Below are 27,663 nucleotides of genomic sequence, written 5' to 3'. Positions count from 1 at the left end.
CTTAGGACTAGGTAAGTAAAACATCTCTTCTCTATATCTCTACTATTTTCATTTTAAAAACTGTATTTAAAGCGAACACCTGTTTCCAAAATGTATTTATAGAGTCTGTACATGTGGTCCCTAGCTTGGTTTGCCCGAAAATTAAGTGGAAATATCCTTTAGAAGTGTTTACTTTAGGCGCTAGTTAGCATGTACTGTAACAGCATCTGAATTAATGAACTGGCATGGTGCATTTATACCTGACGATCTCTTTCAAGTAATTTAAATAAAAACCGGACCTCATGGTTAGTATTTATAGAGTCTGTACATGTGCTCCCTAGCTTGGTTTGTCTGAAAATTAAGTGGAAATATCCTTTAGTAGTGTTTGTACTCTAGGCACCAGTTAGCATGTAACAACATGTGAATGAATGAACTGGCCACTAGCATGGTGCATTTATACCTGACGATCTCTTTCAAGTTATTTGAATAAAAAACTGACATCATGGTTAGTATTTATAGAGTCTGTACATATGGTCCCTAGCCTGGTTTGTCTGAGAATTAAGTAGAAATATCCTTTAGAAGTGTTTGTACTCTAGGCGCTAGTTAGCATGTAACAGCATCTGAATGAATTAACTGGCCACTACTGTATGGTGCATTTATACCTGACGATCTCTTTCAAGTCATTTAAATAAAAAAATGATATCATGGTTAATATTTTTAGAGTCTGTACATGTGGTCCCTTGCTTGGTTTGTCTGAAAATTAAGTGGAAATATCCTTTAGAAGTGTTTGTACTTTAGGCGCTAGTTAGCATGTGCCAGGTGTCATACCATTGCAGTAATCATCTCACTAAACCAATCTGTTCAACAGAGTTTGCCAGTCAGACCACTACACCTTTGCCAGCACCACCACCCAGCAAGCTTCATCAACTCCAGCCATGCCGGTAAATACAGTGCCTATTGACTATTGGCACAATCGATCCTCCATAATTGACAGCCTACACACCCCTGTTCAAATGCCAGTAGCTTTGTTCATTGTTAAATCCTGTTGTTCTTAAATATGTTATTGTGTTTTGGAAAGGTATTGCATTACATTACTCTTCACCTTTTGCTTTTGTAGTAGAACACATGTTGATGGTAGTGAAAAGGTAGTAAATTCAGCTCAATTTTGCTATTTTGGGAGGAAACACCACCAAAGATGCTGTTTAAGAGGATGCTGGGCCGGGCTTTGAGGAGGTCCCTGGCGCTCCAAATTAATTAGACTGGTGCAGCAGGAAAGGTGGCTTTTAAGTCCTTACATCTGAAGAGTGTGTTGCATAATATCATTATTAAAAATAATTTTAATAAATTGTTTAAGCATGTACAATAAATAAAGCATGTAAATGAGCATGTAAAATAAATAAACAAAAGCATGTAAAATAAATAAATAAACAAAATGTATTGAACCTAATACTATGTGTGGTGAGTCTGTGTGATAGTTGCTGAGGATAAATGTTTTTATATTGGATTATTAAATTACAGAATACATTTATAGGTTTCTCATCAGCAGGCACTGTCTTCACCTTAGTAAATTTGGTAACTTTGGTAAGCCCTGTAAATAATTGTAAATTGTTCTGATTGAGGGCAAATGGAAAGTGTTATAATGTATTATTGCTATTTTAGTACATCATTTTCATTATTATGGCCATAAATAAGGCCAATTAGAAGCTGGTGGGTAGTAAGCGGCAAAAGGGTGGCCCTTTATCTGGAGCCACTTCTGAGCCGCCGGTGGAGCGCCAGAGAACTGATGAGCAAAACTCCAGCGGGCCACTGGTGGGTACCCGCGTTGGACCGCCAACTCTGCCGCTGGTTTGTAACAGTAATTTTAGCATTGCCCATGGTGGATTAAATGATTGCAAAATATTTATTGAGGTGAGTTTAACAAGTGTAATTTCATTGGCATATAATTCAGGCCTAAAGTAGATGGCTAAATGGCTACAATAAAAGGATACACGAAAAGCCCAAACTACCAAAATCTTCATATTTTATTACCACAGTTTCTATCTATAGGCCTCTCTTATTTGGTATACTGACTAGACATTATTGAACAAACAGAGGCTATTCATCTGTATTTCAGTATCTCAGTAGGTTAAAGTATTTTTAGATACCTCCCTGAAATTACTTTTTGCAGGTTGTGATGTCTTCTATATATTGTTGACGTTACTGTCAAAATGGCGTAACTGTTAAATTCCAATATAGTGAGTAGGCTATTGGCAAAACCGATTTCCATTTTTATGTTGAGCCGGCAGGGGGCTCAGTGTAAAAAGTAACTAAGTTCACACACACACATATCAACAGATTCACACGCACAGATAAACACACTTCCACGGATTCCACACACACACGCGCACACATGCACATTCACACACACACAGACAGACACACACACATCTTTATACAAGCAAACTCACACATGCACACACTCACATGAGCTGCAAGAGTAGGAGATATATACAGTATATTGCACAAATCGGAGATACAGGAAAGTTGACAAGCGTAATTCGTTTTGGAGAGAATGTGCAGAACTGAGCGGCGGTCATATTGTGTACCGCTATGCGGTGCATCTAGTTTAACCCTTATGTTGTCCTTGGGGTCAATTTGACCCCAAGCAGTGTTTAACATCATAAAATATATGGTTCACTTTTTTTGTTTTGCTTCAAGTTTCATGACTTTTCCTCATTTGAAGGGTACAACAGAGTAAACATGAAATTTGCACAAAAATATGTTTCCAATGTCCTGTAAAAAAAATAGTTACGTTGGTGGTATTGGGGTCAATTTGACCCCATTTTTATGAAACATGATGAAAATGAATATTTGACAAATTATGGATATTATTATTGTAATAGTATGAGAACATGTAGTTATTATCATTATTGCATATACAAGTACATATTACATATAAGTTATTTTGGCAGGTCTGAAAAAGTCCAAAAAGTCAGCCTTTGGGCTGTTGACACTGGATTGGCCATATTGCCAGTCAGGGTTCCAGGGTTCATAAAGGGGTGTGGGGGGGTGGGATTGTTTTGTATGGCTTTTGATGGTGGTTATTACACTCTTGTTAAGTACCTACCACAAAAAAAATTGGGTAAAAAAAATCATTTGTATCATTTTTTGAGAGTTTTTTTAGCTGGGGTCAAATTGACCCCAAGGACAACGAACGTTGGTAAGATTTGAGGACAACATGAGGGTTAAAATCAATTCCAAAGCCTGGCTGCTTTAAATGCAATGATCAACTAAACTTACAATATGTCTTGACATTTATAGTACTAGTACGAAAACTAGACCTAAAGTATAAATCACTATTTTATGCTGCAGTCTCATTCAAGGCAATTACACCACTTGAAGCCTCTTTAACTATACGTATTGCTTATAATAACACTGTGCTTTTGTGCAGCATTCAGTCTCATGTACACTCCACCTATCCAGCTGCGCCAAGTTCGGGAATTCAATACAAACTCAGACGCTGCAAAACAAACCAACTATTATTATGTTTTAAGAGCACTGAATTAGAACAGCTTCCATATGTACAGAGGCTTTGAAGGAGTTTGCAGCTATCAGTGAGCTTATTTCCTCCTCTGCCATTGACTTGAGTGCTTTTTAATGCTACCGCTGAGGGACGCCAACAAATACTAAAGTGATAAATAGGTTAATTGCTTTTTCCGCCTTTTCTTTGTCTTTGTTTTACATAACTGCTCAAATCCAAGATGTGAATGAAGAGATTAAGTCCTAAAATAACCACACAATATTTAAAGTCCAGTATTTTAAAGTGGGTCTGACAATATTTTTATGGAGTCTAGAAGAGAATGGTGAATCGATTCAAATCTGCTATTTGGGGTATAACGATAGATAACATGATTTTGGAAGAATCTGTGCAGTGTTGATTACCATTTAATTATCACTAATTATCTCTTGAGGAGAAAAAATAAGCCAATAAGTATTAAACTGAGTAGATCCAAGCTGTCATACGCGATGGTGTAAAGTGGGGGTGACTGTCTGTGGGTTGGACTCGGTACCAGCGGACGGGATTGTCTATAAGAGCATTGCTATGGCGGTGATTCCTCCGGCCCCCGAGCCCGTAAGTGAAACAAGCAGGGGGTAATTGAGGAAGCTATTTCCCGTCCGAGCGCTCGCCGAGTAAATCAAAGTGTCAGTGGAGTTTTCCTGTCGCCGGGGCCGACTCGAGAGACGAGAGCGGAGAGAGAGAGAGAGTGGAGAGAGAGAGAGAGAGAGAGAGAGAGAGAGAGAGAGAGAGAGAGAGAGAGAGAGAGAGAGAGAGAGAGAGAGAGAGAGAGAGAGAGAGAGAGAGAGAGCGGGGCGGGCAGGTGTGCGTCGGTCGGGTGTACAGGGGCAGGAAATCACCGTGCCGACGTGTCGTTATGCAGGCCGGCTGATTAAAAGAGATCAGGCCCATCGATTTGCTGTACACTTAGATCATTCGCTCTTATAGGATTTCAGTCAACACGTTTGGGTGGAGGAGACTCCCCACGTGAGGGTCATTCATCCTCGCGGCCCTGTGGTCAATATGTGCAGAGCGCAGCGCTAATGACTCCAGCACAGGTCACATGACCAGACTCAGATGTCATCACTTCCCCTCACCCTGACATATGCCTGAGTGAACACACGCACACATGCACACACACACACACACACGTACGCACACATATACACACACACACACATACGCATGCACGCACACATACACACACACACACACACACACACACACACACACACACACACACACACACATGTTGATGTTCATAATGTTCATAATGCATCAAATGTTCAATCTCATTATTGTGTCAATATTTTGTTATTTTAATATTTTAAATGAGCCCCTGATCAATTAGATTATGTTTAATTCTGATGGCATTCAGTATTATAATTATGTTAGTATTGCTGTAACATCAGAATGATCTCATGATTTTTTGCAAAATGTAACTCAGTGTGTTATAATTCATATTTCACATGCTTATAAAATGATGCATTATTGATGCATTCTTTATTGATGCCAAACAAAAGGTAGGAAAATAATATAATTCAAAAATATGCTTTCAAAGCCATGTCACATAAATTAGTATATTTTAAAAACCGAATATTGTAGTAAATTGAGATTATTTCTAATAATTTACACACTGATAAGTGCCATGGATGAATCTACTAAATACTAAATATTGTACCAACCATTATCTGTTATTATACTGCTATTAACCTCAATGCTCATAACACTAATAAATATACAGTTATTACAATAATGTGCTAACTCAATTTGATGGAAATGATTACCACTCTCCATAGAAGGAAACTGAGAACATTACTTGTGCTTCCCTGAGAGAAGAGAGAGCACTTAAACGAGTGTTTTATTTTAAATTGAAATGTTCCGACCGCCCCGTGTGCGAGGGAAACTCCTGTGCACTGTGCGTACGAGAGCCAATCTGTGGCTGCCGCTAGTTTTGTACTCCAATTACGCCCAAGCACATGCTGTGCAGCGGTAGGAATAAAGACATTTGTAGCTAATGATCGGGGAGCAGGCGCGAGCATATGCACAACTGTGCAGGAGACTTATGCCGGGACAGAGAGAGAGAGAGAACGAGAGAGAGAGAGAGAGAGAGAGGATGAGGAAGAGAGAGAGCGAGAGAGAAGGAGTGAGAGGATGAAGAGGGGAAGAGATGAAGAGCGAAACAGAGAAAAAGGCTAAAAGAAAGGCGAAGGAGGAAGTGATTAAAAATGTTTAACTGTCTTTGTTGCTTGAAACTTTTCCCAATTAGTGTGCTGGAAGTGAGTGTGTGTGGAGAAGTGCGCCCATAAAAAGTGCTGAGCTGTGTCATTAGTCTTCATCTCAGCCACAGCGGACGCTGCCTCTCCGTCAGCTCGCTCCCCTGCTACCAGTGCAGGGGCCCTGGCAAGACACTCCACAAGCAGATGGCAGGCTGGGTACAGACACACACACAAGCGCGCGCACACACACACACACACACACACACACACACACACACACACACACACACACACACGTACGCACACACAGTCACACACACACACGCGCATACACACACACATGCACGCACACACATACACGCTCACAAATGCACGCACGCACACACACATACACTAAGAGGTGAACACACTCCCAAACACATACTCACTCGTTTATGACATCTGTCTTCCATACTGATCTCAACTCATTACATTTGTCAGTCAAAAAAACAAAAAAGAACTACAACATGCAAAACGCATTTCCTGGTGAGCAGTCTCGGTGTGTTTGGTCAGTTAGCTCCTGGTCACAGGCTGCCATTTTGCAGGTGGCCTCTGTGAAGGGCACGGCGTCTGACATTTTACTTTGGTCTGGGTTCTCGTCCTACACGACGACTCCACTGGGTGCGGCGCACCTTCCCGTCAGAAAGGTCAGAGAGTGGATGTCGTTTACCCGCCGAAATGGCACGCTCTGGCCCGGCTCGAGGGGACGACCGTGACCCCTCTCCCATCAAAGGCCCGGGGGAGGGTGGGAACAATCTGCTCGGTCGTCACCCTTTCGGCCTTAACAAATGGCCGCCTGTCAAGAGATCTTAAGAGTAAAAGGACCTGTAGCGGTCCCAAGTGTGTGTGTGTGCTGGTCTGAGAACAGTTAAATAAATAATCGTCCTGCTACAATGTCCGAAAAGACTCTATATTTCATCTTATTACTAAGTTACAGATGCCTGATTCTGAAATTCATTTAGAAAACATTGTTTCTGTTATTCTAACTGTACGTAGAAATTTACATTTGCATTTTCAGTGTAGCTTTAAGGCCATAATTTATGCTTTGTTCAAGTGATACTCAAGCAGAATTAATCAAGATTTCAAAAAGAAACAAAAAGTGCTTACACTATTGTTGATGTTTTCAAATACACTTATTGTGAGTTCTAAAAACAGATCTAAAAATAGAACGCATGACTTGAGGGCTTTCAGTGCGACTAATATACCAAAGGACAAACAGGAATAGGGAGGTACAGTACGAGCCTGAAACATCATTAACCTCATGGACCTGCAGTAGTCCTGTACACAAAAAGACGTTCCCTGAATATCACTGCACACTACTCACAGAAAAAAACAACCAAAATCATCAAAAAGTTCTTGTTGATTTGTTTTGATGATCATTTTGATCATTTAACAGTAAGCGTGGCCGTGAATATGAGTAAATACAGTACTACTAAGCCTGTCCCCGGGGACATCTCAAGCAACAATACGCCTTCACATAAGTACACTGTGTTCATTCATTTAATATTTCTGTAGGAGATAGTGGGGATTGCCCATCTTAAATTCACAGGAAAAAACACTCAGGTAAACCATATTCACAGGAGACACTCAGCTAAATCTACATCTCCCTGCACACACAATCATTTCTACCTGTCCAGCTAGGACATTAGAGTGAAATTAAGACATTTGAGCTGAAGCCGTGCCTTGATTTGGAGTTCATTCCTTTCCATCGCCACAAAAACAACCCGATTGTCCATCCCTGTTCCCTTTTGGTAAACATGCTCTATCACAGTCACCACAGGCATCTGCCTGCACAAATGAAGGATCTAAATGGGGGATGTGGGAAATTGGCACATCGTTTCACACGTAACACACTGCCTCTACGCTATTCTCATCAGCCCAGATTGGTGCTCCAGATTCCATCCAATCGCTGGCTGTAGGAGCCACGGCTCCAGAGAGCATCCGGTTCCCCTCAGGCTGACGTGTGGCCTGTATCCGGCCCGCATCCGGTCCACACGCCGCCCGGGGTCTGGCCCCGCCCTGGCACGAGTCTGACCCAGACACAGCTGCCACTTGGTGGGCAATTCCCAGTCAATGGCAGTAAAGTCACAAGCTGGACAAGGGGCAATGGGAGGGTGGAGGGGGCTTTTTTTTTTGGGGGGGGGGGGGACGGTGACCAGGTGGCCTTGGCCTCTCTGCCCACTCTGATATCCCAGAGGTCCCAGTGGACGCGTGCTGAGAGGCCCCATAAAACCAGTGGACAGATGGAAAACAGCGGAGAGGACCGCAGAGGGCTCCCCTGCCCTGTGCCATTACTCTCTCACTCTTTCACTCTCTTTGTCTGTCTTTCTCTTTCCCGAGCTCTTCCTGTTTTCCCATCTCCTCTGCCCTCAACACAAACTCTCTCTCTCTCTCTCTCTTGCTCGCTCGCTCGTTCTAGCTGTCTGCATCTTTCTTTCTCCATTTTTTCTCTCCCTATAATTTGTTCTCTCACTCCTTTCTCTCTGTCACTACCTTTGCCCTTCTCACACTTCCTCTCTCATCCTGTCTTCCACCTCTCTCTCTTTCTCTCTCTCTCTCTCTCTCGCCTGTTAAAACACAAGGTCATTCTTTTATGAGCAAACCTAATCAACTGAGTCATTGCCTTCATGGCCATACACAGTCACCTATCAAAAATCACTACTTAACCCTTTCACGATCATGCTAAGAAAAAAAGGATACTCTTTCTTTTGCACTTCCTCCATCATGAACACCATACAGCATCTCAAACGTCTCAAACAATTGCCACAGATGGATCAATACACGTGTGTAAAGTTTAAAAAGGTGTTATAATGGAGATTTATTAACATAGCGCATGCTCTACCCAATGGTTGAGCAGACCATTAAAGGGGTTTAATGTTGGAAGAAATTAGACGGATGAGAAAAAAAGTACTTTTTATTCTGAAAGACAAAAAAAATCCGTTCTTTGATTTTTCAATTAGGTCAGAACCAATTATTTATGCATTCAGCATAAAATTTGAGAGATTACAGGAAAAAAAGATAAAGATGAGCAGAACTCTTGCTGGCAACATCCGTTGCATTTCTGAATATATTAATACAGAAATGTGCTCCCAGACTTGATCCGTCATGATTCATTAATGTGGTCCTGCTGCAAAAACCATGTACAAGATGTCTCAAAAGATACCTAAGATGTCCTCCCAAAGCATGCACTCATGTAATCAGCGGCTTTAGTCACGTCTAAGTGGAGCTGCAGCATTGCTACCCAGACGCTGGCTCTTTCGTGTGACTTTGAACAAAAAATGGAAATAATGTATACTTTTATGTATGTAAATGTATACCTGTATTCATTGTGTTCACAGCTGCAAAAATAGACCTTCACTTGCCCGAATCCAATTGATGTTCAAGATCATCAGATTAAGATATGAAAATATAATCTTTGTTTCTTCTCAATCTATTGATATTGCTCCTTATTTATCCTTAGGATTTTAGGGTTACGACAGAAACAGGTCAGGTCTCATTTCAATGTTTGCTCTCCTAAGGGAACTTACCAACGATCACTAACACAATACTAAACTACAGCCCTAGGTTCTCTGAAGTAATAATCTATGCTAAAACTACTCTCTTCAGAAAGCAACACAGAAAAGCCACCCCGTTAAGCTATCGGTGAGCACAGTCGCTACTTTGCTACTCGCCTGCCTGGATGATAATAAAGATGCATTTTCATTGGGAAGTTTAGCTCTTATTGATTGTGACACCTTTACTTGAAGGGGAGGATGGAGAGGACCTCTGAGAAATCAGCGTGTGTAATGCTCCCTGAGCACTGGGGGAGCCACTTCAGAGCACGCAGGTCAATTATTAATAAGGCACGGCACAGCAGAGGAAATACAATCACACTCGCGCTAGCGCACACACATATACTCACAGACGCTCACGCACACACACGCACGCACGCACGCACGCACGCACGCACGCACGCACACACACACACACGCACACACACACACACACACACACACACACACACACACACACACACACACACACACACACACAAACACATCCACATCCACAATGCACACTCTCTCTCTTACACACACACATACATACACACACACATACAATGAACACTCTCTCTTACACACACACACAGACAAACACAATGGACACTCTCTCTCTCACACACACACACACACACACACACACAGAGATGCAAGCGCGCATACGCACACACACACACACACACACACATACACTTATAAACTTGCCTCTGAGCAGTGTACACACTATGAAAGCTCTGTTCTTCTCAGTGCTGAGGCAGTGCAGTGCTGTGAATGTTAAGCACCATTTGCATTTTTGTTGACACTTGTACACGTGCTGGCATGTTGGTGGTGATGCACGCTGGGACTAACCTGCAGGCTAGCGTAGCGCGCCATAATACGGGATATCTAGTGTGCTTCCATTCAAACGGGTGCAATGATCTAAGTGCGCCGCATGGCAACACAGCAGCAAACATGTCTCATTTGCATCAGACGTCTTTGTGTTTCCACCACTCTGAGCGAAACTTCATCAACACTTAATCAGATCGACTTCCCTCAATGTCTATCAACTGCACCTATTACTTTGATTGCAAAAAAATGAAATTCTTTGGACAGAGTCTCTTCATGTAATCCTGGGTTGCAAACAAGCACCCCCACCCTTATTCAGATATATTTTACCCCTGAATTGGATACAACAGAGCTAGGAAAAGTAGAATGGACATACAGTAAATTACTTTTGTCAATGATTATGGGACTATTCTTATTCTTATTATATTAATATTGTCATTACCGTATGGATACATACATGTTATAAATGGATAATTACCTTCTGTTTGGAATTCCTGTTTGTAATATCCATTCCAATTTTCATAATTCTATACACTACTCACAAAAAAGATAGGGATATCTGGCTTTTGGGTGAAAGTACTGAAACATTGAACTGTTGGACATGCACATTCAAAAGTTTAGAAAAGGTCACAATTAAGTTACACAAATTAAGGTTATAGTGCATTTTAGGTTAATCCTGAAATTCCACCCGAAAGCTAGCCTGGGTGTTCCCATGCTGCCTTGCACGCGATTTCATTCATGCTGCCAAGGCAGTCTGGAAACTACCGCCCTCATTTTTGTCTGAGATAGGGGACCAATCACAGAACAGGTGGATGCATTTGATAGACATCGATGGCGCCCAATGAACGGATCTGGGCATTTTTTCAAATACGAGAAAATGAACGTCCGGTTGCCAGACCACGTCTCATTTGAAAAGTGGTAGGCGCTAGCCAGGCTAGGTTCATCCTGAAATTCAACCCGAAAGCCGAATATCCCTGCCTTTTTGTGAGTAGCGTATGATGTAGAAATAAAAAAAGGACTTGATGCTAGTAAACAAATGATGTTTGCACTCACGATGTGGAGCATGATGTAATCCCCCAGGCCCTCGGCGCTGTCGATGCGCACCAGGATGCCGTCTTTGAGCGACGTGCTGAAGCCAACGGTCAGTCGGTCCGTGCGCGTGCTGGGTCTCTCGTTGTGCGGCCAGCTGAACATGATCTGGCCTCCTCCTCTGCCGAAGATATACGTGGTCCCGGCTGTAAACACACACACAAGAGGAAAAAAAAGACGTCAGGTCAACTCAAGTTCAAACTCTCAGGTTTTTGTAATTGGGTTTCGTAATAATGTTAATGTTACTGTTGAATGTTAACTGTCGAAGTGTGAAGTTTTAAGTCAGAAAGTTGTGCGGTTTACATACAAACATTTTCAAAATGTCACGTTTGCGACCTTTGCTTTGACATTAATATACAATTCAAATGAATTAAAAAGCCCACAACCAGTCAGGTTAATGAAAAAACATAAAAATCCAAAGTTTCCACAGTGTACACAATTTGGCCAATTTGCCCGTTCGGGCACAGATTTAGTGAGAAATGAACAGGTTTTTTAGGAAGTCTAATAGTGGCCCTCCCCCCCGAGTCTACCTGTCACACATTAAACCACTCTAATGACAACACCAAAAGGCCACATGGCTGATGAAACTCTATTAACATGCTCTCTGGCGCTTCACACGTCTAGGCCAGAGTCTTTCAGAATGACCCTTTGAGAATGATTTTGATATTGCCACCATCTCTCTCTCTCTCCTCTCTCCTTGTCCACACAGGGTCGGCGGGTCTATTGCTGGCGAGGGCTCTGCATGAATAATGTCCGTAGCTGATCCGGAGAAGCCGTTCATCCCCCCGGGGGGGTTCGCTCAGGAGGGCTCCTCGAGAAATACTGTGCCCTGCTCTACTTGAACACGCCGTGAGCCGGGAGAATATGTCGGGTGATGGCCACAGATGACTTCTCCATTTGTCATGCATTATGCCGAGCGACATCAAGCCAGTACCACTGTGTCTCCCTCAGCAGCCGGGCTGGATCTGTCACAGTAGAGCATGTCCAGGGGGTCTGTGACTGAAAGCCCTGGAGGGGGGGTAGAGAAATTAACTGCTGCCTCTCTCTGGGCGTAAAAGATCACCTAGCGGGGCTCCCAGCAGACTCCATCTCCGCGTAGGAGTGCTACATTACACATCCACGACTGTAGACGACGACTACGGAGGCCTGCGGGGACCATCCCTGGAGTGCGTGAGTCTTTGAAGCACCTGCTGGCACACAGCTGTTCACAAAGCCACCTTCATTTGAGAACCCTCTGGGAGGAACAGCTGGTGTGCGGTACTCATATCGGGCTAAAGGGAGTTCACTGCCTGAGCACACACACCTATTGCTTCTCATCCACTCGGCCAGTAAGAGTTACTTTTTGTGCCCTTAATTATTATCATGCTTTGCAAATACACACAGACACAGTGACACAAATTAATCTCCTAATCTGAAATATTAATTTAATAGAAATTGCATAACCATACTTTATAATGCACACGAAGCAAAAGTCAAAAGCAGTCAGCTGAAATAATAACTTTTGCCAAGTCTGGCTTCTTCATGGACTTTTTGACGCTAATTCAAATAAGCTACATTTAATTATGAAGAAAAAGTAGACACATGCGCAATTAGATGTTGTAGGATCTGCTCTTAAGTGGCAAATAAACAAACAACAACTATTTAAATTAGATAGCTGAAAATCAACTTAGCCTTGGGGCACAAGGCTGTGACACACTTCAGTTAGCTTGACATTAGCACGCAGAGCTATAAAGCCTGATAAACATCGTTATGTAAATGGGATGCTAAATGAGATATCACAAACATTGGGCTGTTAGTCATTAGTGATATGTTCAAATTTTTTTTAAAAAATACTATGCTATACAGGCCTGAGGACGAGAAGATTATGATAAGCTCAGTTTACATGTCATGTTTGTCTCTAACTTTGTCTAGAATAATTCGACTCTTTGGTCTCCATTTGATATTGTATTTCACGGTCAGTGGTAACACATACAGTGGGCATTCGAACAGGACGAAGAGAAAAAGCTGACGACAGTGTTAGGGACAAAGGGCCGGAAAAAGTGCTTGGTGACTTGGTGAAAAGCAGTCAAATCCTTTGTCTTTGTCTTTTTTTTTTTTTTTTTTTAACTTTTGTCATACAGATTTCAATTTCCTCTATTATTAATGCCGTGCTGCAGATGATTAAAAAGTCTGATATTAACTCTCAGTGAATGATGAATACTTGTACAAGAACTATGCAAATGTAAAGTCCCTGTGCCAGCTTGTGCTAACCTATTCTCTGAACCAATTAGCTGGGCAGTCATTGCCATTGATTGACCATAATGCCTTCATGCCTTATTCCTCAGATATTGAATTTGGAATCTATTGTGTCGGACTAATTTTACATTAATATTTACATTGTAAAATGTAATGAAAGGGAATAGAGTCTAATGAAGTTAATGACTACTTCAGCAAAACTAGCACACCCTGCAGGCAAGCCATTCTCTTTTAACACTTAATTGCAATGATATGTAGATGTTTTACCACCATGGGCTGGACTGGGGGGGGGGGGGGGGGGGCATTGGACTCAGACTGCCATTTAAAACAGTTAAGGAATCTAAATGAACCTTTCTTTCTGCATACTGATAAGGAGTTGGACTCATTTCCATAATGCATTCCTCATATGTGTGAACAAGCAAAGCTCTGGCATGTCTGAGGAGGAGGAGGAGGAGAGGAGCTTCTGTTAAAAGCACGGAGGATGCTCTCTGGGAGGATGCTCTCTGTAATTAATCAGCCAGCTATAAGCCCCACTGAAAATCTGCTAATGGGCATTTTAAGCTGTTAGACTGCTGAATGTAATGGATGAAAAAAACAAAACAAAATGCATCATCTTTCCTCCTGACAAACTTTCCTCCTTCAGACTAGTACAGTGTACCATTTATTTGTGAGAGGACACAAATATATGCCTGAGGTTTTTTCGAGAAGGTTGCATTTTGTTTTCTCAAAGGTGCCATTTAAAGATGCAGGGTTAAGTTTTGCTTGACCTACAGTATGTAATGTAATGTGTTTCTCCTGCTGACCATAATGGGCAGTGTTCACCTGACCCTTAAAAGGACCCAGCGGTCTACAACCATTACCTTCGACAGGAAAGCTTCTGTCGAGTACCCAGCTAGAGCATTAAAACAAAAGTCTACTGCTGCTGTTGCTGCCTCAGTTTCTCATTAAGAACTACATGCCAACTGCCATGTTTCTCGCCTCTTTCAAAGTGCCATTCCTTCCGCATTTCAGTTGAGGTGAAATGGTCTTTGATTAATGCGACCTCATAGTTTAATTATCCATAATCATGAAGACACGACCCCAGAGCTGACTGAAGCTCTTACTTTATCATGTTATTTTTTCAGATTAATACAATTCTGTGACTGCCATTCATTTTCAACTGCAAATGAAAAGATTTGACATTTCAGATATCGGCCTGTTGTTGAAGATGCTATCATGCTTATCTTAAAAGAAAAAGTAGCTGTGGTTATTTGATAAATGTCATTTCATATCTAGCTAATTATTTGTACATTTGTGCACAGCCTTGGTCTGCAAAGTCACCAGTGTCAACTAATTAGTGTATTAACATAGTGTGCACGTCTAGGACACACACACTCAGGCTCAGAGAACTCATGGCTTGCCAAGGAGGTCTTGCATGGTCAACATCTACATTTATTGTAATATACTGACTGTATATATTGCTATATTGCTTGTTAGAGTGGTGATAGCATAAAGGAGGGTTCAGACCAAAGATTCCCGAAGAGACAAGACAAGACGAGCCGCGACGTTCTAAAACCTTGCAACTGTGATTAAACATGTTGAATACTCTGCGAACGGCTTGCAACTACACGCAACTTCATATTCACACCGCTGCAACTCGGTCTCGTCGCGTCGGGAATCTTTGTTGTGAATTGGGTTTACATGTAAGAGGCTATAGGCTAGCATACCGTAGCCTGACAGCCTGAGCAGTGAGCGAGGCACTTAACCACAAGCTTCTCTGGGGACAGTGGTGCTTGTAATATAGATGACATATAAGTTGCTCTGGATAAAAGTGTCTGCTAAATGAATACGTAAGGTAAAGGTTGCTGCTTCTGTGCATTTAGCTATAAAATACCAGTATCTGTATTTTTAAGTAAGTTACAGTGATAGGCCTTGAAAGCACCCCCTGGAGTGTAGCACACACAAATACACTCAGTGTGGACTGAGAATGTATTAACGGATAACTCAAGTATGAAAACCTGCTTATCCCCATGCCTGTACCAGATATGTAACACTGAATACATTATCTGATATCTGTTTGAGTGGGTTGATGGACATTGATGCGTTGTGCATTGGATCTCCATTGATATTCTGGCACAGAATGAGTGAGGAGTTGTCTTTTGTTTGAATGCAAGTTCAGAATGTAGGCCAAGCCTGCTTTGATCCTTCTGGCATCAGATTATTCATCCTTCAATCTATCAACCTATCTCATTCTTTAAACACAGACACACACACACACACACACACATCCACACCGTCTTTCAGTCACACATACACACAATCACTCCCCCCACACAATCTCTCTCTCTCTCTCTCTCTCTCTCTCTCTCTCTCTCTCTCCCTCTCTCACACAGACACACACACACACCCCCCGATACACTTTATTAGATGCCGCGTTTCTCTGTGAGATGATTCAGAGAAGCTATCACTATCACACCTTTCTGAACTGGGATCACGAAGGGCCTTGAAATCTATCAGCTGTGCAGCTCCTTAGTCAAGGGCGTGATCAGAGTGGGAGCATTGTGTAGGTTGACTGTTAAGAGTTCGGGGTGACATCGAACATCTTCTCTGAATATGGGAAAGCACGCTCCTTAAAGGAATGAGACCATCTAACGTGATTATATTAAATCTGGTGGGTGAGGAAACCTCGTGGGTCGGCTGGCATAAGACGGAAAATGTGACTAATGAAAATTAAATAAATCCCCACGTATAGAGGCAGAAATGTTCACATCCCCACTGCTCTTTTGTTTCCTGTGATAGGCATTTGTTGAAGAAGCTAAATGCAGCACTGCACCAAGAGGAAAGGAAACACACAAAAGTATGGTGGGTTACTGTAGCTTTTCAAACAGTGAGAGTGAATGACCAAACATTCGCATGTCGCCGGAATTCTAGACCTCCACCTAGCCATTATTTCCATCGAACCGGTCACCTCGTCGGCCGTTATCCCTTACTTAAAGACCTAAACAGCTTTTAAAAGTAACTTTTTGCAACTGTATTTTCACTATGTTTGATTGTTTGTTATTGTGTACCATTGGGTAGTGTCACGTCCATGTGTGAGATTGATAGTTCCTGGTGCAGTACAGTGTGTGCCATGTGTGAGACTATTGTTTTGGTCTGAAGTCATTAGTGTGCATTGTTATTATTTCTACCTTTTACATGCTTTGTCAGTGAGTATAACTGTTATCAATTCAAGAGTGTGTCATTCTGCTGGTGTGTTGTTAGCTCCTCAAGGTCATAGCTGTTACGGTCACGCCACTAAGTTAGCCGTGTCAAAGTAAAGCCTGCTTCATGCAAGTCATTATTGGGAAGTCCAGCGCACTTCTGACAGCAAACTGCTACAAAGGGGTCTGGAGATGCATAAGAAAAGAGGGCTCACTGGAGCACAAAGATGTTTGGATTACTTAATTCAATGTGAAAAAGATGCAGAGATGTCTGATTACAACTTCATCAGAATTCATTTAAAAACCCTCTTTCTGTTTTGCTTTGTGTTCCAGTGGTCAATAAAGTGCCACTTCTGTGAAGCAAGGCCAACCCCATAGACTCACGACACAGATGTTCGAGGACTCTGGGCATTTTCAGACGCGCTTGCTGTAATAGCGTCTCGGCTTAGGTGTGGGTGGGAGGGTTGCGGACTAGCATGCTTCCGAGCGTTCCTTCAGAGCGATCATTTCATCATCTCCAATCGCTAATCAGTATTCGTGTAAAGCCTCTTTCATCTCAAACCAACTTTCCCCCGGGGGTGCGTTCAAACAAACAGGATCGCATTGGCGCTCTTGTGTTTACGTCGGCTTTCACCAATGCACCATGACAACAACATTTGACTTATCTCATCTACTGCAGCGCCTGACTTCTAGGCATGTGTTGTACTTCGACTTCAGGCACTGTACTGAGCTCACGTACTCCGGAATCAACAAAACAACAACATATTGCATCATAAACACCTGCATTCCAATATAGGGAATACGAGATGACCTTGATCTGCATACCAGATATCTGGTGTGTGGATCATCTCTCGTTCTTTTGGATACTCTTGTACTGCATCTTACACCCATCCCATTTTGACCTGGGAATGTGCATAGCCTTGTACCGCTTACTTATCACTAGGGCCTTCATTTAGATATCAAAGTGTAGAGCCAGTCAGTCAGTTAGCCATGGAAGCTCTTGCGCACAGGCTAAAACCATCACGTTGCTTGTGAGAGATTTTAGAAGACCCACAAATGCCTGTGCTGAGGATATTGCAAGTGGTTCACAATCTGCAAACAGTTTTTGCGTTTTCAAGTTAGCTTTAGTTGGACTTTGGAGTGTTCACTTTGCCTGCATTTAAGTTAGGGACCAGAACTGGTAAAGAGTCATTCCAGAGTAATTGACTATGCAGGTTTTTTTTTTTTTTTCAGTTGAGGAACACTGCTATGCCAACATTACCTTAAACATCTTTGCACTGAGCGAGATTGGTCACAGCAACGACTATGAGGTGGGTGACACCGTTAGGACAAATCATAAAACATGCAGTTATCATGTCTTGGAATGTGATGACAGTGTGAATCAATGTGAATCATATCAAAGAGCCATCCTATCATGACAGACATCTGTCACAGACATCTGTCACAATGGGTAATTGCTTAAAGAGTTGATGACTGATGCTAATTTGTTTGCGATGGCAGGAGAGCTGTAATTGCTTTCAACTGGAAACAATTGGACAAAAAATGTCACAAAGGACAAGAGCCCTGACTTAATCTGGCATTTTGGACTGTTCATTTGCTAAGGATGCATTTCCCCTGAAGTAATATGGACCTGACAAGACACTAATTATATGCTAAGTAGAGAGCAATTAACAAAAATTAGCCCGTGACACAGGTTAGCATGCCATCAAATGCAGTGACAACCATCAGCTAATTTGTTGGAGACGGTAACATCACTGAGCACAAACTGACATGATGCAACAGCATAAAAGACAGAGCAAGGTTTGGGTGAAGCGTGATTGAGAAGTATGTAGGCTACATAAAATGTACATGTATGATATAGACTAACAATGTAACCAAACACAGAGGAATGGATGGAGAGATCAAAATAAGATATATTCTTTATAAGTCTATTTTTCCTCAAGAAAATGGAGCTCAATATCATCAATGCAAGATTATGGCCATTCTCTCAAATGTCCTATATTCAACTCCAAAGAAAAAGCCTTCATCTCATCTTATCTAAGTCCAATCTAACTTTAACTATTTTTTCCCTCTTCAACTGATTTGTCTGAAATAATTATCTCTTGAGATTAATAGTAAGATCCCAGGAAAACTTGATTGGCTAAAATGAGTCTGCACAATATCTGAAATGTGTGATTGCGATCGAATTCAACCCCACAAGCACATCAGAAGAACTCCTGCTTTCCTTGTGCTCTTCCTGTCATTCTCCTGCCGTTCTCAAACAGGACAGACCTATTTCTTAGATAGAAAGACCATTACAGACATTTGGCCAAAGCTTTTAATTATCTACAGAGATATGTGCAGTGGGGAAACACCTTTTCTCTGCACGGTGTGCAGGAGAAACACGTCCAGAGTGACACCATCACAAGTATGACCGACCAGAGGATGCGTCAACAAGCGACTGCACCGAGTGCAGTGAAACCTACGTCGAGGTGCGGTGTCACGGCGGTGGTGGCGAGGGATAATTATTAAACGAGTTCCGGAAGAGCTCTGTTGTGCCCACTCTAAGCTGAGGCTGGCACGGAAAGGTTAATAGTGGGAGGTGACGATGTCACGCCTCCAAGCCGTCATCACAGCGAGCAGAGGGAGAGTCAGCGGGGAAGCTCATCAGCACAGAGGGGGGAGTACCGCGCCATGACGAGCTGAAGATAAAAACGGAAGTTGACGTGTATTCAGCAGACGCTTTAATCCGAAGCGACTTGGACTCACAATGAAAAGGAATCGAACGCAGGCCGACCAATTGAGAGGCCAACATGTAACCACTGCTCCAATAAACCTAAGCTAAGGCTTAGACTACTGTAAGCAGATACAGCCAGCTCAGGTTGAGATCCCAGCTGAGAGCAAGAACTGATGTGGCCCTGATGTAGACCTGGTGTAGATCTGATATGGCCCTTATGTGGCCCTGATGTGGTCTTGATCAGGATCCAGCTGAATTCACTCCAGAGTCAAGTGTTATGTGGTGAGGAACTCCCCTGGTTATTGGTTTCCTTCAGAAAGTGGGTTGTGATCCATAAATGAATCACACTGTATTAGAGCAGTGATGGTCAACCAAAATGCATGGATCCATAAACGAATCACACCGTATAAAGCAGAGATGGTCAATAGCAATGCATGGCGCCGTGCCCTGAGGGAAGAAAATAGAAGCCCTACTTGATTGAAAGGCATGTCCCTGACTTATTAGTTCACCGTCTCTAGGAAATCAAATCAAATATATAAAGAAATAAATCAAGCTGTCTCTTCGCTCCAACTAAACGTCAAGATGCATTTCATGCTCTGCTTTTCAAGTTATGAAACTCATCCTTAAAGTAGACAGCTCGCATTTTCCTTTTGCATGTGCTTTGCATAACCCTCCCCATGCCCCTGGCAAGACAAGACACATGGAAAAAAAAAGACTCGGCTCTTTACCTTCGTTTCAGTTAACACCCGAATACACAACAGCGCTACACAATTTACAAGCACACCAAAAATGAACAATCCTAATAAAATCAGATAAATGTGATGATGACATGATTCGGGAAGAGAGCTTGTTAAAACATTCACTGTGCTACCGTAGCCATTGTGGGGGGTATATACTGTAGTAAGCTACTTGATGTAAGTGAGCTTCTCTAAATGGGAATTTGTATTGCATATGATTGAGTCCATGTGATCTTAACACACCTCTGTTAAACTGACCAACATGGTGAATGCTGTGCCTCTTCAAAGTTGATTTAGGACAGGAAGGACTTTTGTAAGCCTGAGAAGACAACACGTGATATGCATAAAATCGGGGACCTATGTTATGCCGTTTGGCATTCTGTTTGCACAGAGCTGTAATACTCAATTTGGGTTGAATTAGAGGTGACACCTAGACTGACACATTTCCATATCTTTAGAGATTTTCTGTCGACATGAGAGGGATCTTCAGAAGTGTACTCCTTTTGAGATGCTATAGTACGCAGACTAATGGCTCTTTCCATTTTCCTCTTTTCCCCCTCCTCCTCCTCCTCTTCCTCCTCCTCTTTTCCCCCTCCTCCTCCTCCTCTTCCTCCCCCTCCTCCTCTTCCTCCTCCTCCTCTTCCTCCTCCTCCTCTACTGTGTGGAATAAATAAATCCCAGCTAGTTATGCCGTCCTCCAGACCTACCAGTGTCACCCTCATGAACTTCAGTTCCCCTAAGTTGTCATGACAACCCCCTCTCCTCTCCTCTCCTCTCCTCTCTTCTCCTCTCCTCTCCATCTCACACACACTCTGCTCACACACAGACAGTGATGTGCTACAGCCGCTGTGGGCGAGCGGCCGAGAACATTACGAGGCGACGTCAGTCAGCCAGATCCGGGCCTCGTCTGGGCCATCGCCGACCCCACCAGTGAGCTGCACCCCCTGGGATGTAATGACTGCTCTCAGTGTCCTTTTCACAGGAAAGTGGGGGAAAGTTTTCTGGCTCGAGTTTAGCAGCAGAGAAGAGCAATGAGCCTGGCACTCATGAGGCACCCTCAGCTAAAAGCAGCATAAGTGCACCACTACAACTTAATACAACATCGTCCTCCTGGGAACGGCTGACGGCACATATATTACACATAATTATCCCACGAATAGATCATTATACGTAGATGATATAATTATATACAGCATGTGGATTAAAGTGTTGATAGATTACCTTTTTACAAACCACACACACACACACACACACACACACACACACACACACACACACACATTCACACCACACACAGAAGTGTTTCTAATTATACTGTAGTGTCTGTTCAATGAAAGAAAGACTCAAGGCGAGCTGTTAGCTAGTGAGCATTCACCTTGTATAAAAGTTATCAGTTCTGTTGGACAGGTAAAACGGCAGATAGCCTGTCTGTTCTGCATTGTGCCGTCTAACACAGATTAATGGTTTTATTTCCCCTGAGCACGGTCCTTCTATTATGGCAGGGAGAATGACAATAGATGTCATCCGGCATTGACATTTAAAGTCAATTTCCCATTTATGTGGCGACATAATCCTTGTCATTATTTAGCCTGGGGATGCCTTGCAGTAGTAGCAGCATTAAATGTGCTTTTGTGACCTTGTAGTCGCAAGCTCCTCAGAAGATACCAGTGATAAATGAAACAAGGGATATCTGGTGTGACAGACATGCACACAAACACACACACACACTCACACACGCAGGCACTCACACAAGGACATACACATGCACACATGCACACACACACACATTGTAAAATATAATTTAAATAAATTGGAAAATGACATTATTTTGGAAAAGCAATTAAAAAGCCTTTCTTGTATGCTTTAATCAAGTTGCCATGTACCCATTAAAAGAGTCGTGTATCTTTTCAGATTTGTAATTTTATAATGTCAATAATACTGAAAAATTAAACACGGTATATCATTTCTGAACAGGTTTAATAGAGCCATATAGAGAAAACACAATGACCATGTCTGGGTGACACTAAACTAATCTCCGCTATGAGCCTCTGTTGTCATTCTGGTAGATCTGTGTGTCTTTGGCCCGGGGCTGTGGCAGGCACAGCCCCATGAATCTAAGTAATGCTGGTGTTGCTGCAAGCCTGGGACCTGACTGTCCCCTGTAAGACCTCTCGGTGTGATGTCCTACACTCTTCCCATGTTTACCTGTCTGACTCTAATGCCTCTAACACCCCCACCCACCACCACTCTCTGTCTCTCGACACACACACAAACACACACAGACACACAGACACACACACACACAGACACACACACACACACACACACACACACACACACACACACACACACACACACACACACACACACACACACACACACACACACACACGCCACGCCCCTGTGTGCCTCCAGTTGCCAGTGACCCTGCCGTGACATTTAGCCACACAATAGCAACACCTGTTTCTCTGTGGAGCCTCTTGACACACACAAAAAGTGTCAAAACACACACACACACACACACACACCGACGCACAGTAGAGTACAATCGAGAAGAAAAATGGATTGATGTGAAAGAAAATCAGAGGGGTTGTCATCTCCTGAAGAAGATTGTCATTCGCACTCAACCTTGTGTTGTCTTGGCATCTTTCTCTCTCTGTCCTTTTGTTGTCTGTGTGCATAATGAGTGACGGCTCACCCATGAAGCATGGCAATCTCGCTCTCATCAACACTGGATGGAGGTGTAATTAGGCAAACTTAAGCAGCGCTTGTCTGCGCCCAGGCAGCCTCCCGGTGTGTGTGTGTGTGTGTGTGTGTGTGTGTGTGTGTGTGTGTGTGTGTGTGTGTGTGTGTGCATTAGGCAAACTTAAGCAGCGCTTGTCTGCGCCCAGGCAGCCTCCCGGTGCCGCCATGGAAATGGAGCAGGTGCACTTTTGTAGCGGGCTCATTTGATGCTCTCGCTTCTCCAGCAGGCATGCTGTGTGTGTGTGTGTGTGTGTGTGTGTGTGTGTGTGTGTGTGTGTGTGTGTGTGTGTGTGTGTGTGTGTGTGTGTGTGTGTGTGTGCATATGTGCGTGTGTGCATGTGTGTGTGTGTGTGCATGTGTGTGTGTGTGTGTGCGCATGTGTGTGTGTGTGTGTGTGTGTGTGTGTGTGTGCCTATTTGAGAATGTGTGTGTGTGTGTGTGTGTGTGTGTGTGTGTGTGTGTGTGTGTGTGTGTGTTTAAAGATAGATCCAGGGCTGTTATCACGTCACCGTGCCCATAATGAAATGGGGAGGGGGCACAGAGAGCACAGAAAATGCCCCTGCCTGGAAACCCCTGATACAAGCCCTCTTTGTTGTGCTCCTCTGTCTCTGCCTGGCTAGACTGTGGGACGGAGAGACATTCTGTGTGTGTGTGTGTGTGTGTGTGTGTGTGTGTGTGTGTGTGTGTGTGTGTGTGTGTGTGTGTGTGTGTGTGTGTGTGTGTGTGTGTGTGTGTGTGTGTGTGTGTGTTTGTGTGTGTGTGTGTGTGTGTGTGTGTGTATGTGTATGTGTGTGTGTGTGTATGTATGTGTGTGTGATTGACAGAGGAGTGAAAAAAGTCAGTTCCTTTTTTCCATTCTCTTTCTTTCTCTCTCTCTGTCTTTCTCTTGCTCCTTCTCTTCTCTCTCTCTCTTTCTCTTGCACTCTTCTCGCTCTCTCTTTCTGTCGCTCCCTCTCTGCTCTCTCCCTCTTGTCTCTCTCTCCTTCTCTCACTCTCTCTCTTTCTCTCCCTCCCTTCCTCCCTCTCTCTTTCTTTGTGATTTCTCCTTTGTCTATGCTCTTCCCCCTCTCATATGTCTCCTCCCGGGGAGGGAGTCGGTTGACTAAATCCATGGCCCTTTGAAGATGTGCTTAGTTGAAATGGATGAAAAATTACAGAACGAGGGGTGGAAGGCTGTGTCTAAATATGAAAGCCCGCAAACATGGCATTCCTTGTGAAGAATGCATTGGAGAGAAGAAAGGCAGAAAACAATACTTTGTTGCTTTGTGTAACGCCCACGACTCTCACACAGTCACACACACACACATGCTGTTTGATGGTGGTTTGCGAGTGTTTCTGAGTTTAAATTAATTAAAAGGAACACACTTTCCAGCCCAAACAGGGCCGTTTGCTCCCTAATCCCTCCTCTCCCACCTTTAAAATGTGTAGACTTTAACATGAAAAGGAAATGTCAAACGGAAGTGTTTCCGAACCAAAATTAATTGAACACACACGTTCCACAAAAAAGCGTGGCGTGGTAGAGCTCACTCTGCCTTACTTGCCACTTAAAGCACATACTGTAGGCGTTATTATGAGAGACACGTCAAATCACTGAGATTGCATTACAATAATGTCATTTAGCAAAGTCTCTTAATAAGAGACTCTTATCCACTGGTGTTTCATTTGGAAGCCCAGATCTTTGACGACTAGACGCGCACCACAGAGAGGGACTCGGAGACGGACTCCGTGGTGCTGCGGAGTCTATGCGACTGGCTCTCCGTCTCTCTCTTAGCGGAGTTAATGTATCAATCAGGCGGAGGAGGCGACAGGGCCTGGTGAAAAGGCTCATTAAGACCTTCTGCTGGAGCTCCATCTGTTGGATAGAGATAAATGGATGGGCTTAGGTGTGATGGGGGGCCGTGTGCTGTGGGGTGAGGTGTGTGTGTTTGGGGAAGTGGGTGGCGTGAGGTGTGTGTTGTGTGTGTGTGTGTGTGTGTGTGTTTGGGGAGTGGGTGGCGTGAGGTGTGTGTGTGTGTGTGTGTATGTGTGTGTGTGTTTGTGTAGGAGCATAGTTGTGTCAGCACGCTGGGGCATGCTGAGTTTTTTTTTTTTTTTTGGGGGGGGGGGGAGGGTGCACCGGGGAGTGTGCAGGCCCTCGGAGCATGACGAGCTGTCACGGAACATTCTGGCAGTGTCAGTGGCTGATTTTACACCTGGTTGCCTGCATCCGTGGCAGTCAGGTCCCCCTAATATAGGTCCCCTCTCTCTCTCTCTCTCTCTCTCTCTCTCTCTCTCTCTCTCTCTCTCTCTCTCTCTCTCTCTCTCTCTCTCTCTCTCTCTCGTGCGCATGACGGTGTGAGTGGGCGGAGCGTTTGTTTGTGAGTGAGTGGGATCGTGGCCGCTGTGCCGGGAACGATTGTTTTCTTTATTCTATCTTTCTATCTTTTTCTATTTTCTGATTATACAATATAATGGGTTTTCCTTATTATTGTGGTTGATTTTTGTGAATAGGTTCGTTGATCTTGTTGTGTTACCTGGGCGTCTGTTTCCAGGTGTGGAAACATGGCTGGCCCAGGTACGGATAATTTAAACTCTCTTACGCGTGAGCATGCAATTAAGGTGCCCGCAAAAGCCAGCGTAGAGAAATGTAGTTTAGCAGTTGGTGATCTAGTTGGTCATGAGAATATTTTGTCAGCTTCTCGCATGAATAATGCGGTGGTTTTGTTTCTGAGAACAGATAATATGGCCAATTACGTAATTGAACACGGAATTGTGGTTGATGATGAGTTTATCACTGTCCTACCGTTATCATCTCCTGCTAAAAAAGTAATTTTGTCTAATGTGCCCCCGTTTATCTCGGATGAAATTTTGATTGAAAGTCTAGCCAGACATGGCAAATTGGTGTCGCGGATTAAGAAAATCCCAATGGCAACTACCTCACCATTACTAAAACATGTTGTGTCTTTTCGACGTTCAGTTTATATGCTTCTCAAGGATCCTGAAATTGACATGACTTTAAACGTGAAAACTGCCGGCTTTAATTATGTGATTTTTGTCACCTCAAAGTCCATGAAATGTTTTGGGTGTGGTCAAGTTGGGCATCTGTTGCGAGCATGTCCAAAACAACAACCAGGTCCAAAAAGTACAGATCAATCAACTGAAAGTAACGCTACAAATGTTCCTGCTCAAGATAGTGGTATAGAGCGGGGGAATGATGCCCAAGCCCCACAGAAAGCGAGTGATGAGCCTGTTGCGAGTGATGAGCTTGTTGCGAGCGATGAGCTTGTTGAAGACGGCGATAATGTTCAAAACTCTTTAGACACCACAGAGGACGAACATTTGGTTAATGACAATTCGCAAAATGCTCAGAATAGTGATGATTTGCAGAATACGCAGGACACTCCTTTAGAAAGTACACAGAGTAGTGTTGGTTTACACATTTCACAAAGTAGCGCTGATTCTAGGCCTACTTGTGACATAACGCCAGAACGCACTCGTGATAAAATTGTTGATGATATTGAAGATTCAGTGATGATCGTTGACCCGCTTTTTAAAAAGCCAGAGAAAAGGAAAATGGATTCTAGCGGTTATGTCAAAGGTGCAAAGAAAACTGGCCGTACTGGTGAAACGTTAAATGAAACTGAGGCTACTGGAAGTGAAAGTGATTACTCCTCTGATTGTAGTGTAACATACAGTATGCCCAAGAGTGGCTATTCAAACCAGACATACACTGTAGATGACATTAAGTCATTCCTCCAAAAAACTAAACATAAACATAAAGTTCGTATTGAGGCATTTTTTCCTGACCTTGAACAGTTTATTGAAAAGACTAAGCTGTACAAAAAACAAGGCCTCTTTATTGATACAGAATGGTTTCGTCTCAGTAAATTTCTGACCAAGTTAAACGCTAATTATGATGATGTTTAAGCGTCCTTTTTTCTTGATGCACATGTATACCTTTATTTTTCTTTTTTCTTTATTTTTCCTTATGCTTGATATTCATGTTGCATCCTTGAATATGAATGGGGCTAGACAGAGCTTAAAAAGGGCAGAACTATTTGAAACAATGAGACAGAAAAATATAGATGTTATGTTCTTGCAAGAAACGCATAGCGATGCTGTAAATGCTGCTGATTGGGCAAAGGAGTTTTCTGGTCAAATGTTTTTAAGTCATAATACAACAAATAGTGGTGGGGTTGCTATAATATTTGCACCTAACTGCACTCCTGTCTCTTACGAAGTAGAGGATATTGTAAAGGGCAGACTTCTTAAAGTAAGAGTTCAGTTTGAAGATAATTGGTATGTGTTTATATGTATTTATGCACCAACAATGACTATGGATAGAATGTTGTTTTTAGATACACTGAGCAATACCTTAAGGGACTGTGATTCAAATGAATTTCTTCTTATTGGGGGGGATTTTAATTGTACTGAGCATAGTTTAGATAGGAATCATATAGAACCCCATATGCCTTCAAGACGACGGCTCATTGAGTTAATATCTACTTATGATCTTTCTGATGTTTGGCGTAATATTCATAAGGGTCAAAGGCAATATACATGGGTCCACTCATATGATAATTTTCTGTCTCTTGCCAGGCTGGATAGATTTTATAGTTTTAAGCATTATCTTAACGTCTATAAGAGTTGTTCAATTATCCCAGTAGGATTTTCTGATCACTCTATGGTTTTGTGTACTCTATCTTTAAGTTCAGTTAAACCTAAGAGTGCCTTCTGGCATTTTAACACTTCCCTTTTAGAGGATAACCATTTTAAGGAAGTTTTTTCTTATTTTTGGTTTAATTTCAGAATGGAAAAAGAACACTTTTGTTCCCTACAACAGTGGT

General features: G+C 42.8%; 1 protein-coding gene across 1 annotated transcript in view; it reads right to left on the bottom strand.

The window, feature by feature from the left end:
* Window positions 1–27,663, bottom strand: part of nrxn3a (neurexin 3a) — a 288,371-nt gene that overhangs the window by 55,060 nt on the left and 205,648 nt on the right. The window contains exon 14 of the mRNA XM_062522061.1: window positions 11,190–11,371. Within this exon, the coding sequence (XP_062378045.1) occupies window positions 11,190–11,371 (182 nt within the window). The remainder of the gene's footprint in view (window positions 1–11,189; window positions 11,372–27,663) is intronic.

The sequence above is a fragment of the Sardina pilchardus genome, chromosome 20, assembly GCF_963854185.1.
Source record: "Sardina pilchardus chromosome 20, fSarPil1.1, whole genome shotgun sequence".
Lineage (NCBI taxonomy): Eukaryota > Metazoa > Chordata > Actinopteri > Clupeiformes > Clupeidae > Sardina > Sardina pilchardus.
The sequence above is the reverse complement of the archived record's forward strand: the minus strand, read 5'-3'. Positions and strand labels throughout refer to the sequence as shown.